This window comes from Poecilia mexicana, unplaced genomic scaffold (genome assembly GCF_051168715.1).
Source record: "Poecilia mexicana isolate PSO_F unplaced genomic scaffold, ASM5116871v1 scaffold_17, whole genome shotgun sequence".
Taxonomy (NCBI): Eukaryota; Metazoa; Chordata; class Actinopteri; order Cyprinodontiformes; family Poeciliidae; genus Poecilia; species Poecilia mexicana.
This window is the reverse complement of record NW_028263386.1, coordinates 14569378-14585228: the sequence shown is the minus strand read 5'-3', so window position 1 is coordinate 14585228 and position 15851 is coordinate 14569378. Positions and strand designations below refer to the sequence as shown.

At 40.8% G+C, this 15851-nt stretch overlaps 1 protein-coding gene across 2 annotated transcripts; it reads right to left on the bottom strand.

Annotated features, from left to right (window-relative positions):
* Positions 1 to 407: 407 nt before the first annotated feature.
* On the bottom strand, positions 408 to 15534 carry kctd1 (potassium channel tetramerization domain containing 1). Of its 2 annotated transcripts, none has more exons than XM_015005745.2 (5): positions 14863 to 15534; positions 5666 to 5844; positions 4728 to 4872; positions 3696 to 4001; positions 408 to 1566 (listed from the first exon to the last, which is right to left on the bottom strand). In XM_015005745.2, the coding sequence occupies exons 1-5, from the start codon at positions 14869 to 14871 to the stop codon at positions 1405 to 1407; spliced, it is 801 nt and encodes a 266-aa protein (XP_014861231.1). In that variant the 5' UTR covers positions 14872 to 15534; the 3' UTR covers positions 408 to 1404. The 2 variants fall into 2 exon arrangements, with proteins under 2 accessions (XP_014861231.1, XP_087870810.1); XM_088014684.1 differs by lacking the exon at positions 14863 to 15534 and adding an exon at positions 6543 to 7433.
* Between the last annotated feature and the right edge of the window lie 317 nt (positions 15535 to 15851).

The following is a 15851-nucleotide window of genomic DNA, read 5'->3' as shown; positions in this document are numbered from 1 at the left end:
CAGAAATCTGGGACAAAGAGGCCTAAAAGGAAGACATATAGCATAAACTGAAGATAGTCATAGAAAGTAGAGATTCTGCCAAAAGGGACGGAGACAAGGCGACAGTGCTCTGTGTGGGATTTCACTTTGGATTTTGGCCCTGCAGGAATATGTGGAAACACAACTGACAGTGCTTGCGTGGAGAAGTCAACCTTATTCAGTATAGCTAAGTAAAAAGTACCCTGCACTGTCATTCAGGCACTAAAATAAACACTATATTGTCTTTATAGTTTGCTTTACGTATATGATGAAGAGCGGTTAAGTCTAACCTCATATATTTGATTTTACTACTTGAGTCATTTGGGACGGTCCAACAGATGTAAGGAAATTTATCTAAGATGTCCACACAAAGTGAAAAACAGACAATATTTACAACTTTAGCTGAGATTTATTTCACATTTTCCTTTTTACTCTACATTCCCCTTAAATCAAAGGAGCGTAGGTGTTTCAGTAATCTTAGAAATACTTTATATCGAACTTCATATCAATATGTGCTACAAATACAAGTCATCTCAGTTTGGATAGTACAATAAGCTTTTAATCTGTTCAGTCATGTCTGAGGCAAGAAACTTGCTTTAAAAAGATTCAATGTAAAAAACACAAAGACATACAATGGAAATTTACAGGTCGTGACTGAGAAAAATTAGATTCCAATGAAACAAGTCCTAAGGTATCACACGGAATGGTGGTTCATACTGTCCTGTGAGGCAAATGGTGCGACAATAATTTACAAAAATATTCATTTCCACTGTGTTTGTAAAGTCCTTGATGGCTAATTTCAAAAACACAACTTCATTGGATTTTCTGTACATGTCACTTGTGAAAAATGTGTTTCCTTAACATAGATGTTGGTAAAGTCTGAGACATTCTGCTCTCTAAGCAACACAAATTTAGTTTTTTCGAGGGGGGCAAAAAAAAAAAGTTCTCCATTCGATATGCTAGTGAAACAACAAAAACAGTCACTGACGACAAGCTATGCAACACACTACTTCAGCAATAAAAGACTTTTAATTCATATGAGTATGTTAGAAATCAAATTTTTGACCTAATGTAGGCTGCAAGTTTTAAAACAAACTTTGTTTGGGGATCCAGCATATATATATAAATACTTTTTGAACTGGTTTATGGGGGAACTAGACAATCACAAATGTCTTTGCAATCTCAAAGTTATCAAATGCCTCATATCTTCGTATGGCAAAAATCTCCTGTTGCACTTCATTTTTTTATTCTCTATGTGGTTCTCAAGTGTAAGAAAACAGAAACATCAACAAAGAAATGCAGAAAAACAGAGTCCAGAGAGCTCTGCAGCCCTGATTGTTTGGCTGCTACAGAAAAGTCTAGCACCTCCTGCTGCCCTGGAGGTTTCTAGTCCAGCTGCTCCTGCTTTATCCTGTTTGAATTGGGTCCTCGCTGACTTGTCCTCCTCAGTTCCCTCCTCAGGACATACTCGCTGAATTGGGATGAGTCCACGCCTCCGCCACAAGAGCCAGCAATCTCGAACCCGCGCTGTTGGAGACGCTCCAGAACCTGTGGATGATGTAGAAGGGCCGAACGTTGAGTGTATGTTAAAAAACAAACTGGCAGGAGTCAATTAAAATTATTATGCCAAAGCATGGCTGTCATCTCTAACCTTTAATTGCCTCCGTGAGACTAAGAAACACAAAACTGCCCAAAACAATTATATGTTCTTGCCTTTGCGCCAACTCTACCACTGGAATTAGCTTTGGGTCTAAGTTGTGGCAACATTCGGCTCGTGATGGGAATTGGGATGAGACTTTCACAAGACTTTCACCAAACAAAGAGCTTCTCATATTGCCTCCTGCCTCCCTTTCATTGTTTTTTTGTGTACATGTGTGTTTGTCTTTGGGTGTGTGTGTGTAGCCGTTTCTGATCTTGCAGCCTTGCAGACATCTACAGACGTGTCCGGGGGGGCTGTAGGATCACATTCCATCGAAGAGGCCCCAGGGAGCAGTGAGGCTTTCTCTCTGCCACTTGGCTCAGTGTGGGCTGCCGAGCAAAACCTCCCCTTTCCTCAGTCCTGCCCCAGGCCCAAGCCTCCGCCAAAACTACAAAGGTCCCCCTACTGCTGGCAGCTCTCTCTGCTCCCCTTCCTTCTCCCAGCCTCCCCCAACTCCCCTCCGCCTCCCTGCCTCCATTAGCCGCAGATACAGCATTCACCGCCGGCGTGCTTTAATAACCAAACAGGATTATGGGCCCTGCCTGGAGACAACCTGCCAGGGAGCGTGCTCACTCTCTTGCTTGCTCTCCACTACTCACACACTTCAGAGATGGGTTTTTGTTTGTGTGTTTTTGGAAAGGAGGTGGAGATTTCACTTCCTCAGAAGGAGACACAGTCCAAATCATTGTGAAATCTTTACTAAAATGCCTCACTTCCATCAGTTATTGATGCATATTTGAGGACATCACCATCAATGAATCAGTGGAATATCAATAAAAAATCACAATAGTGAATTACTGCCAAATTCCTGCTGGTTTTAGCAGTGGAGTTGGAGATTTTAGGTTTTCAATACAAAAATATTTTGATATAGTCTTGCAAATGGGATATTGACGCCTACAAACCTATTGAAACCCTTAATGGCATTGCAGTACATATCAGGTAGAAGCCAGTATCAATGGAACAATGATGACATAAAAAAACTTTTAAAAATAATTGTTTACCCAAATGCCTTAAACATATTTACCACATACATAAAAAAATATACTTCCTTCGATTATTTCTAGCATTTATTTCCATTCACATTTATTTCTGAACAATCTTTCTTGTAAATGGACCTTAAATGTCTATGCATTTAAGGCCTTTGCATATCTGTAAAGGTCTTTGTTGACCTGAGTGATAAGAATGTCATAGTCTCCCCAAATCTACAAGTGTACATCCAGGATATTATTGCTGCAAGCGTACCAAGTGTGCTGAGGCCAGGAAAGCAAAACAGTAGCTGTGGACAAAAGTTCAGACGTATTTGTGTTTTGCCTGACACTGAGGAGTAGCAGTGGTAGATGTACTATCTTTAATGACTATTATCAGACAGTAATTTCTCATATATTTTTTTCACAAAGGTAGGATTATTATGGACGCATGAAAAGTTCTCAGTTACTCTTTGGGCAGTTATTATTAACATGCATGCCTATTACTGATCTAACAGCAACCATTTTTTTTTGTAAAAAAACAGGTAGGCACTACCAACACTGAGTTCAAAGAAAACTTGGTGTTGCTACTGGGACTGAAGGAAAAACTGTCCAACCACCAGCTTTGGAGGCTAAGTCAAAATTAATATTCTAGTCAGACAACAGGGAAGTGAGGATTGTGGAAGATGTACAGCGATGACTCAATAAATTGATCCTTTGATGAACTCATCAAAGAGTCAAATTTCTTCAAGGCTTTTCTTATGATTTGGGAAGATTAAAAAAAGATAAGAGTCTGCAATGAGACGAAAGTAAAGATTTCTCAACAGCAGATGAAGAAATGCGGAATGAACAGATCATCATCTCAGGTCTTGAGACAGAGATGTAAAATGAAAAAAAAAAAAAATCTCTATACAGAAGACTTTTTAACTGTAGGTGTTCGGTAATACATGAAAAACTAGAATCACTTCTAATCGAAGATATTAAAACCCCACAAGGAAAGAGGAATCCTGTACCTGGACAGAGTTGAGGTGACAGTAGCCATTCAACGGGAAGCGTATCACATGTGTGGAGTCATGGTTCCATCCAGCGTTCACAGAGTTACACATGACATCACCGATTTCTGGGAAAACATCCTCGATCAGGGCCTTGTCGCCACTGAGGGTGATTCTTTCGCCCAGGTCAGGCGCAACGCGCACAACTAGGCACTCGCAGGGCCGGGAGACCCGGCCCAGCTCCTGGTCCTGACGCCAGCGCTCCAACTCTGCAAGCATGGGCTGCAGCTGGAAGTATCGGGCCTCTTCATACAGCAAACTGTAGTCCTGCGGAGGACAGGTTAGAGCGTGGTCAGAAAAATGTATCTTGTAGAACTTCACCAAAAACGACAAAATATCTAACGTGAAGATGCAGTGTGAAACTGATGCTTTTTTTCCCCCGGCTTTGGCCCTTTCCACATGCTTCTCTTAAAGCTTCCCCAATGTGAAAATGACCTCCGCATGAACTTGAGCCTTTGCTTATTTTAACTGGCATACTTTCCACTGATTGAGTGGCGCTTTGGACAGTCCAACAGATCATGTGCTTATTTGTTTTCTCCCAGGGCAAATTTAGTAATTACTGAGTAAATGACACATATGAGTAAAAAAAAGGAATGCTAATGTGTCACATAGAGTGAGGGAGTCAGTGTCGATGGACACTCGGCAGCTGGACATATATTGAGCTGCAGAAATAGTTTGTTATGGGAGCCTGTGAGCTAATTTGCCTGCATAGAAGATAGTTGGTTTTGTAAGAAAAAAAAAAAAGAAATGCGATTTAAAACAACACTAGACTAAAAGGCATCCCTTGATGTGGAGATGGACACTGTTGAGTTTTTCGTTTGGAGAGATCCTTGGGTAGATATTTACATTTTACACTCCAAGTCGTTTCCAGGAGCTCATGTAGTATTGGAGACCGAAGGCGTTTGGTGGCCTAGGCATTGTGCACGCTAAGTTGCAGGACTGCTGACTGGCTGATGGGACTTTACAGTTTTCTGAGAACAGACATGCACTCACTTTGAAGTCGTCGGGAATGAGGAGCTTGGACGTCCTGAGGAAGTTGAGAATGTAGCGGAACATGTGTCCATCCCTATCAATGAAGTAGTGCTGCTTCAGGCTGTCCAGGACTATGGGCTCTGTGCCATCAAAGAGACGGCCGATTCTGCACAGAGAGAGGAGGGGAGTAAGGGGGAATAGGGAAGGTGGGAAAGTGGTAGAAGGACAATATGTACAGATTAGCAAAAGTATGTTTATTCTACCTTTAAAAACAAAGATTCAAAGACTTATACATTATACGGTGGAATTATTTATTTTTTTTAAAGGTAGAACGACAACGAAAGAAAGAGATATTAATAGCAGAGGTGGTCTGAAGAGGTTAGGGCCAGCTGGTGCTTGGTTGCCTGAGGCAGTGCGCCAGTCACCCTCAGGCCTGGTCTCGGAGCGACAGCGTGGCCTCCCGGCCTCCAGATGGCTCCATGGCCTTTGGCTCTTTGCTGCTGCGTTGACATCTGTCAGAATAACCAAGTTGCTTTTGTCTGTGGTCTGCACTACCAGCTCCTGCAAATTGTTTACCTCTCAAGCACAACTCTAGACTGCGAGTGTGAGAAGTGAGAAGATGCAATGCGCTGTGCACCTGGGTGATTAAAAGCCGAACAACACCACGTATTTCATACATCACAGTCTCTTCCGAGTGCCTCCCCAAGATACACGCGTGATTTGAGGAGTTGTGACATTTGACTGTCACATAATGACATTAAACATTACAGAAGCTGACGTTAAACTCACAGACAATTACGGCACTGCCAAACACGCTTTGACTTGAACAAGCCACTCTCTATTATTCACTTCTGTCTTAAAAAAAAAGCCACAAAACTGCAGATGCAAAACCTTCGTTGCGTGCCCTAAGCTGCAAAAGTTGCCTTCATTTTAGGTTTGGATTGGAGATGGAGACTCACCGGGATTCAGGAAATTTGGTTAGGGTGGCCAAACTGCTGGTGTACATGTGGCCGCCTACGTCAATGTGCACAGGGGCGTTGGATTTGGTGAGTTGTGCAGGTGTGGGGATGCCCTGGTTACTCAAGGGAGACACTGGTGATCGGGTGATCATGGGTCTGGACATGCTGGAGCGATTATCCTGGAAAAAAAAGACAAGAGGGTAAATTCACTTCTTTAAGAAGAAAGGAAAAAAAAAACCCTCCAAAAATCAGATGCAATTTAAAAGCAAGCTGAGGAAACACACTCGTTCTCCACACTCCAGAGCCCAGGAGTGAAAAAATAGACATTTTTGTAACTGCAGGATACAGAAGCCTGACCTTGACCTGAATGTTGCCACTATCTTACAAGCATCTTCTCCTGTGGGCCATAATCTCCAAAACCAAATTAATTTGAAGCATCAATCTGTCTCTCTCTCTCTCTCTCTTTCTCTCTCTCTCATGAAAACGAGTAATAATGACTCTCGATCTGAGAACTATAATAGGATTTTTGGGGGCAAAACTGTTTCACGTTAACCTACAAACACCATTAAACAGAAGATCTCTCTTAATTTCAACAAGGAGTACTTTTGGTGTCTTGTAAAAAAAAAGTTTCGAGATAGGGTATAAGTGGAAAAAAAGGCAAATATAAATGAAGCTATAACAGTCGAGTGGAGGTGGATTACAAAGGTCACACGCGGTGAATGAGGTTTAAAAGAAAAAAATAATAATACGTGCGCAGTTGATAATAAACGAGGAGAATAAAACGTTACAACGCTTTCAGGAGCAGTGAGGCGACGATTACTTTGTTCCTTCTGAGAAACTTCAGGGTTTTTTTTTTCTTCTTTTTTTCTTGTTTTACCTGTGCTGGCATCACTGTGGTTGGAGAGGAAGTCACCGAGTGGTCATTCTGCTTGAGAGACGCTGCAGGGACAGGCTCTCCTCTGACAGCGAACATCAGGGAGGGCTCCCTGCACTCCGCCGCTCGCATCGGCAGCCGCTTGAGCGAAGCGTGCACCGTCTCATCCACGGAACTGATTGGACGCGGTCGCTTCTTCGCCTTCTGATGCGTTAGGTCCATGATATCCGTTTCGTCCATTACTTGCACTACTTACATAAAACGTTCAGGTGATCGGCTTTTCTTTTTCTTTTTTCCCCTTCTTCTTTTCTCTTGAAACGCACCTGCTAAAATGTGCGGGAAAAGGCGTGAAAAGCGGCAGATCGGGAGGGAGAGCGGCAGCGCCGTGCCTGTCACACAGAGCGGCTTCTTTGCAGTGGCTGGGAGAAGTCAAAGCCCCCGACAACATTAGCATTGTAGCGCCCGCGGCTCTTTTTGGGCTGTCGCTGTTTCGGTGGCAGGTATGCGCGTCGCATTTTCAGAATAGAACAAACGCAGCCTGTCGGAGCGGGATCATGCAGTTCTGGGGAGTCCAGCCAACAGTCACATCTGGACCTACCACAGCTGACCTTTGCCCTATTTGGAGCGTTGTTTGTGCCCTCCTGCCCCCAAGCTGCTGCCCCATTGTTCAGCAGCTGTTTTTTGTGCAGCAGGTCAAAGCCTCGGTCAAGATAACAGTCTCTCCGTGTGCAAAGCGTAAAGAGTGACAGAGCCAACACTCATCCATGGACATGTGTGCACAAAATTGCTCCGCACTGACCAGCAGTCTCGTATTCGACCTGCCCTGATTCTTTTCAGTGTCACAGATTAATTAATTAAATGAATATGGTTGACTGGACTCTGTGTATTATAGAAAAATGCACAGAATCCAGACAACATCCTGGACTCTATCCTGTGATTTCCTAATTTTTTTTTTCTTTTTAAAAAACTTAAATTAATCAATTTTCTGAGCAGTGGTGGTGTTGACTTGAAACCGGCCCTGGGCCAGTGGCGCCACCAAGAGGGGGCCAACATGACAGTGATATGGGAGAATGGGATATGTATGGGAAGCCTCCTTGCCATCAATCTAATCTTAAACTCCCTCTTAATTGTGGTTAAAGATAATATCTAGTGGAATAATCTTTATGTAATTCCTTCTTTTAGTTTTAATACCCCCTGCACCTTGTCAAATTTTGTCACACAAACAAACTTTAGTGTGCAGTACGATGTTGTGTGACAGACCAACACATACTGTAATTTATGAGTGTGGAATTGAAGTAAAAATATATGAAAATAGTTACATGCACTCATCCTCCTGGAGTCTGGTATACTTTTTTGCTGCAGTTGCAGTCTTTGGAGGTATGAAAATACCGGTTTCACACACCTATGGATTTAAATGATTGCCCATGAATTTTGTAATATTGCTCAAGCTTCATCTAATTGAAAAGGAATCTATTTATCAATAAACATCTTCTGGAGTGGCTGAAAATTAATTTAAGGCTTATTTTGGTTCTAAACTTGGTCTTGCCATCCATCACATTTTAGCAAATGATCTAATCTGTCAATGCATCCTCTGTATGTGTTTTTGCAACTGACAAAATGCTGCACTGTGGGCGCAATGCTGCCACCCACTGGGGTGGAGTTTGTGCACCATTGCTACTCAGCTGTAATTAAATGTTACAATGGCATTAGTAGTTGATTTCTAGAAATCAAGAATAAAGTTTTTGATTTTGTGACAGAGCAAACTAATAAAAACTACTCATTAGGCTGCACAACAGTAATATTAATACTAAACTAAAGATATTTCACTGCTTATTAATAAATATAGACAATATTTAATTGTCACAATTGTCAAAACCCAAAATTAAACTGGTCAAATCAGATAATTCTGCATTGAGCAGACATTATTGCTGTTTTGACAATTCAGAATTAAATTAAAATTTAACTTCCAGTTTTGGGAAAAAGATCCATGTTTGAATTCATGTCTTCAAAATCAGAAGGAGCCTTGAGTCAGTCAGTTAAAATTAATACAACTTTGGTCACTTTAGATATAGTCAATGTTTTTACGCATAAAGGTGTCTTAAATCTCAGGCTGTTATAAACAGCTTATCTTCAGTACAGAATTTGAACTGGTTTCCAATTCAAATTTGACCAACATATGTATTTTAGATTTTGAATAAGAGAAGATCAATTATTCAAGTGTCATTGAAAACCAGTTAAATGACCATTTAAGTTTAGCATTGCTGAACTAAATGGATATTATGAACTCCATGAACTCTGTCCTAAGAACAGCCACATGTTCTTACAATGCTTTCAATTGTGCATTACACAGGGGGGTAATACATCTCCAGTGATTGGACCTACAAAAAGCAATAGAAAACTTGGTTAGGGTAACAGAACTTTCTTTTTTGACCCCAGAGCTGCCCTTTGAATGTGAGAGGCCCATATGTACCACACCCATATAGCCACATTGCCCATATTAAGCACCTCTGCCTCCAATTGTTCTTGAGAATGAATTTTGTGTACAAATACACATTTTGTGACACCGGAGACACTGCCTCACCCTACATAGAAATAACCATCTGCCATTAAATGAAGTCAACACAGACCAAAAACCTCCTAAACTTTTCTTCTTCTGAGATGAAAGGCTATATAGCATGAAGGCTGCAGTGTGAAAGGAATTCCTCCAATCCAAATACTAGCATTGCAAAAACTATCCCAGTTTTGATATCACACTGCACAAAACCAAACCGCAACACATCCAATTGCAGTTAAAACAACTTTTGCAGCCTTCTCCTGGCTGTTTTTTTTCTTCTTCTCCTCTTTACAGAAAACGTAGGGAATCCGCAATTTTTAATATTATTCAGATTAAAATTAATTAGTTCAACCACTGGCCTTAAAACATCCACATTCCTCCCTCTCATTGGCAGTGTGGGTTTCACACCTAGCTACCCAATTAGCAATTAAGCTTGCCTTTGAGTGTAGGCCTCCAATGCGGTGTGTGATCCTCGTTTGATTTGCATGCCACTTGTGCACGCGCTGATAAGCGCAGGCAGCAGCCATACATAGTTTTAAAATTCAACTCCAGAATCCCTCGCAGAAGGCAAGGGGGCCTGCGGGGCAGAAAGAGAGAGAAATCACATGGCTGCTCTTCAAAAGGGGACCTGTGTAAGGCAGCCGGCAAAGTGCGTGGGATCACACTCAGAATGCAGGTAATTTGTTCCCTGACTAATTTGTGGAGATGGTGGAGTGTGTGTGTGTGCGGAAGTGAGTGTGTGCCTGTGGAGAGTAAGTTCTGAAAACAGCTCGGTGGAATTGGATTTCCTCAAAGCCTTGTCATCGCAAAGGTGGATTGAGTGTAAAATCTGTGAGGCATTATGGAAAATTGCAGGGGAGAAAGAAGAGGGAGTGAAAAAGAACAGGCGTTGGGGTGGGTGGCAGGTGGGGGTTGAGGAAATAACTTCCTATATCACAAAATCAGTTGGAAATACTGCAAAACAACATGCAGTGGACCTTTTCGTGAGCGAATGCCTGCCTCACATTTGCCTCATGTACACTTTTAACCTAAGAACAGCTCGAAGGTCAAAAGGTTACCAGGATCTGCAACTGGATCAGATCGCAACCATTAGGAGGTACGTGCAGAGGATAACAGCCATAGTAGCGCTTTACTTGCAGTGATTCACAGTAAGGAATAATGTGACGGAGGTTTGTCTCATTTATGCAACTCATTCATATTTATTGCGCCATAAAATGCACAAACCTCATACAAACATTATGTATCAACACATGTATGCTAAAAAGTAGGGATTGCTGCAAATTGGATGACTTAATGCAATCTACGAGATGCTCAAGACGTCTGACATTATTTTCTGACATTGATAATTGTTGCCTGTATCCTTGATACATCTGTATGAAGCTCAGAAGCACTTAGTCCAGACACAGTCCACAACCTGTGAATACCTCTCTGAATTTTGAAAATGTTTTGTTTAACTCATCATTTTTCCTTCCACTAAACGTTCCATGATTGTGTTTGGATAGTAGCCCTCTCTACATGATCAAGTTCTTTAGGCTTACCTTCTTAACAAAGAGTTCAAATGAGTAATGGACAACTACTGTGTGGGTTATAATAAATCATTTCTAAATTTAAAATCTGCTTTTATAGTTGATGTGGTATTCTAATTTTCTAAGAAGCTATTTTTTCCACTGCCTGTAAGTCATAATCATGTAAATTCACAATCTATATTTATATAAACAAAATGCTTGAAATATATTACTATTTGTGCAATGAATCAGCAAAATATGAGTTTCACTTTTTCACATGAATTACTGGAATAAATAATGCTTTGATAACACCCTGATGTGTCCAGATGCACTTCTACATGCAGATAATTTCAAAGTTCTAGAGACAAACATCAGAGCTGTTCAGCGACTGCAGAACGATACAAGGCAACCAGAGTCATCATGCAGCCTTTCAGGAGCTGCATGAGTAACAAATGAACTTTTCAGTCGTTTCTCCAACAATGCGGTTCGTCTCTATTTTTGACATATCACACAACACATAATTAGCATTTCAGAACAGAGCATTAACATTCAGTTTGAGGCACGGCAGACCAGTATTTACATAATCTGGATGGGCTGTCTCTGCTCTGTTGCCTGTAGCTATCTGCTTCAAATGTCCACACACATTCACGGCTTACACAGTTTTGGCTCACTTTTAAGTCAGCGCCTGTTGTAAAGGGAGCAAAATAACAGGTAGCACAGCATCATAACAACATGGCCTGGGGGAGATTTTGAAGCTTGGTTTAGTGGTCACTTTGGACAAGTTACAGCAGAGCAGTGATGACAGAGGTTTCTTCTTTGATGGCATTTAAAAACAAGTTTTTTTTTTTTTTTATGGGGTCATAAAATGTTTTTTGTTGCAATGTTTTGCTCTTAAATTATAAGTGGCATAAAGTCCCCAGTATGAAAAATAGACATGTATTGAAGGTATCAATACATTTCTGCAAGGGAATATTGCAGAACATTACTTACATTTTGAAATCAAATTCCTTATTGAAATACCGAGAACTGCAATAGAGAGTCCATTGAACTTAACTGGCACAAAGTTTTAAAGGTGAACGTCTAAATGACTCGCATGTGACTTGCTTTGATAATAATCGTAAAGGATTAAGAAAACCTCCGTTTTCTTTCAACTGCTTTCCTATTTCACAATATTTTTTGGTGGATCTACCAGAGCTGTGCAACAGCATGACATCTTAGATAAGAAAGTCCAACCGGTGCTGCAGGCTATGGCAGACTGTGGTGCATGTTCACTGGCACAAATCAAACTGTCCCAGCGCAGGAGTGGCAGAGATAAACTATAAACTACAGGCTAGAAGTTTACATGCAGCATGAATATTCACATCAGTTTTGGCATTAAATAATTTATTTTGACTGAGACTTTTTTTTTTTTTAAGGTTGACTGGTGACGACAACATACAACCTCAGTGATTTCTAAAGGCAAACATTTTATGTGCATGTTTGAATTTTATGTGGATTTTCTGAACTGTGATCTTATTTTATATACAAGCTCAAACATATACAAACAAGCTCAAAAATGTTGGGATGAGTGTCGCTCGGAATGTTGATTCTTGATCATAAACCTTTTATAGCCGTCAACAACAAGGTCCTGCCTGGTATAATTCTATCTTGGATAATTGTCTGCTCTAATCCAAACTGGTAGAGCTCCTTTAAACTGGTCTGCTCTTTTGGGTTGGACCAGTATAGTCAGCTCTAGTGGCCTTTGGCAGTGGTCAGACAGGAAAAAATGTTGTGAAAGAGGAGGAAGACATGCAGCAAAGGTCATCAGGCCGGGACTCGAACCTGTAATGGCCACGTTGAAGACTAAGGCCCCCATAAATGGGTTGTGCTTTACCCCTGTGCCACCGCCGCACCTCACAGCCTTAATATGTTTAACAGGGTTAAGATCAGGGATAGTCCACAAGCACAAACATGGCCTGCTTTGTCCATTCCAAGACCAGTTTTGATGTGTACTTGGGATAATGTTCCTGCAGTTACTAGTTCAAGTTTAAACTAGCTACTGCTGTTTACTTCGGTTGACAAAGTTTGAGGTTCTTTTTTTTTTTTCATTAAAAACTTTGTCACTGCTCCCTGCACTGATGCAGACCCTCAGCATGATACTGCTGCTAAAGCTGGTACAGAGTTCAAAAGTTTCAAAGCCTCATCCTGACTCCTCCAAACATGCCTATTGTCACTCAGATCACATAGCACTTTTTTCCCTCCATTTACAGAGAACATAAGTCAGTCGACTCAAAGTCTGCCTAATAAACTTTTATTTGGTAACAAGGTGTCACTTGTTTTAAAAGAATAAAAAAAAATAAAAAGGTGCATTCCTGTGGCATTAATAGTGTGGAAATCATTCTGGTGGCAGGAGGATCAGCTGATCAGGTGGAAAGACACACCATCACTAACAAAACTTTAAGAAGGTAACATAGAAGTTATTTGACTGTGAATATTGTGACAAACCTACCAGTGAAAGCATAAATTAATAACATCTATCCTATTTTATGTATTTTCTTTATTATTTGTTTCAAACTGGATAAAGCCAGTCACAGTTCCATTTGACTAGATGTTGATACAATTCTAACTATTCCTTTAAACTTCTGAAATGGGCTCATCAAAACTCTGACCTTCACCCTGCTGAAAATGTTTGAACAAGGCGTAAGAGTCAAGTCTCTGCCAGGAAACCAAACATCATAAATGACATCTTTAAATTGTCATAACGGTTGAATGCACGGCCGTAGTTATGTCAGAAACTTTGTTGATATCATGTCTTCTATAGCTTCTATAGCTTTAGAACACAGCTGTAGAAGACATGAGGTTGAAATGCAACTTTCTAATTTGTCTTTATCCGCCGATCGCTGGAAGCTTTTATATTGTTTATGTTTCGGCATGTCTGTATAACTTTAACTGAGTGATTTAGAAAAAGTCCACAATACATTATAAATATTTGTGCAGAACTGTTCTTTTTTTCCCTCTAATTTATACAATTATTTCTTCAGTACAACACAGCGAAAATAACGGTTCAAATGCATAATTTAAAAAACAACAACATTTTATTAAAATGAAACTGATCCCTATGATGTATTTATGAAATCCTTTAATGGAAACTGTATATGGAATGTGTATGTCGGATAGCATATTGTATCAAAATTGATATTCTGTAGTATAATTTCAGTGATCATCATAAACTGCAGTCATCTCATATGCTACGGGTTTGAAACAGCGCCATCAGGTGATTGGTCCTCATCAGCCACCATCTCACCGACATGTGTTTCTTTACTCTGGAACTGGTGTTACTTCACTTTTTCTCCCACTGACATTTGAATCATCCTATATTCGGCTGTTCTTTTAACACGTTCTTAATATAATCTGCATTTTAGAAAAACAAAATAAAAACAAACAAACAAAAAAAATCAAACAAACACAAACAAACCGTATTTGCAGTAAGTGCTCACAAGTGTACATGCAATTCCAACAGTATTTTAGTGCCAGTCGCAAATATTGTACCACTTTAGTCACAACGTTTGCTGATGAGAACTAACACACAGCGCGGTCATAATGCTAACCAGGATATATATATATATATATATATATATATATATATATATATATATAAACAAAACAGAAATGACTCTCATAGTTGCCTTTTTCCACATAGCTACAACTCTTAACACAGCTTTGCTTTTTATTAACGGATGATTCCCATATTCTGCACTGACGTTTGTATCCTGTCATACAGAATAACAAATACGCCTGCGGCGAAATTACTCCACAATGGCGTCTTTCATTCCACGATCTGGGGCAGTCAGGAAATGGAAATGTTTCACGACGGGGAGAAAAAAAAATACAACAAAGTTCAAACGCCGTTCCTAAACGACACAAAACTGCGTTTAACTAAGTTGTGAGCAACTTGTGTACACGGAGCGGTGACGAGGAAGACGGACGGGGATAATAATCGGGAGCTGAGACGCGCCAGGAGCAAATTCATGCGTCGGATATTATACGGAACGTTTTCGCACGACGAGATCGCACCGACAACCCGTTTGTTGCTTTAGTTGTTGTTGCCACGCGAATAAATTCGTCGCCCTCTAACCACGGAACAATAGCCAGGAAGTGGTTAAATGTTTCTAAAGAACTAGTGCGGCTCGAATCGCTTGGCACATGCGTAAAAGCTGCTGCGCCTCGATGTCCCAGTCCACCCAGCCTCGGAAATAACAGCAAACAGAAATAAATCTTCGCTTACCTGAAACATGAAGTGGTTTTTGTGAACCCTTTTTTTTTCTTCCCCTCCTCCGATTTGGCCTGAGATCTGCCTCTCTTCCTACACCAGCGAGAAATGCAATAGCTTGGCTAAGGTAGACAGAACAAAATACAGAGAATACTTGCTCCAGGCGTCCCGAAACCCCTCCAGGCAAAGATCAGGATACAATTAGCTCATGTCTCTGCCCAAGTCTAAGCCAATATGCAGAATAAAACTGCGAGTAAATGGAAGTGATCACGGCAGTGGTGCCTTAGTCTTTTCTTGAGTTTATGTTCTTAAAAATCAAATAACATATATTTTGTCCTATATTTACAACACCCTCACCCCCTGCCTCTAACTTCCCTATTGCCTCCTCCCTGCAGAGAAGCTGATTTTAATCGTTATGATTAGTTTTGATGTAACGCTCCCCTGGGCGATTTCTACAAATGGATGGAGTGTTTCTTTGCCAGAGAGGAAAAGCAGGAGATGACGATAATTATATAGATTGTTGGTGGAGTACTTTGATTTCCACCCCCTTCCCCTCTTCTCCTCTCAAACACCAAACCCATCTACTTCTTCTTTATCCCCCCACCCCCCGTGCTATAAAGACACAATGCAGCAGCAGACAACTTGTTGATTAGTCCAGCATCAGCATATTAAATTAATGGAATGTGGTTAATGGAATTCTTACTCCCCTATAAGCCTCTCCTGTGCAATCTTTTTAGCCGCTTTCCTCCTTCTGGACAGCCTCCAGATGACGTAGTTGTATAAATAAGTACTTGCAGCTTGCCTTTCCTCAATCAAGACTGAATCAGTGCCTGGGGGTGATGTGCGAGCTCATTTCAAATGTTCAACCATGCATGATTTCAGGAAGATTGAGGCACTTCTGAGGATTTTTTAGAATTACTCCGGGGATGGACACATTAAAGGAATCGCATGTTTAAAAGCGTTCTTAAGTCAACATGATAATTATTCTGTCTGACCTGAGAGTG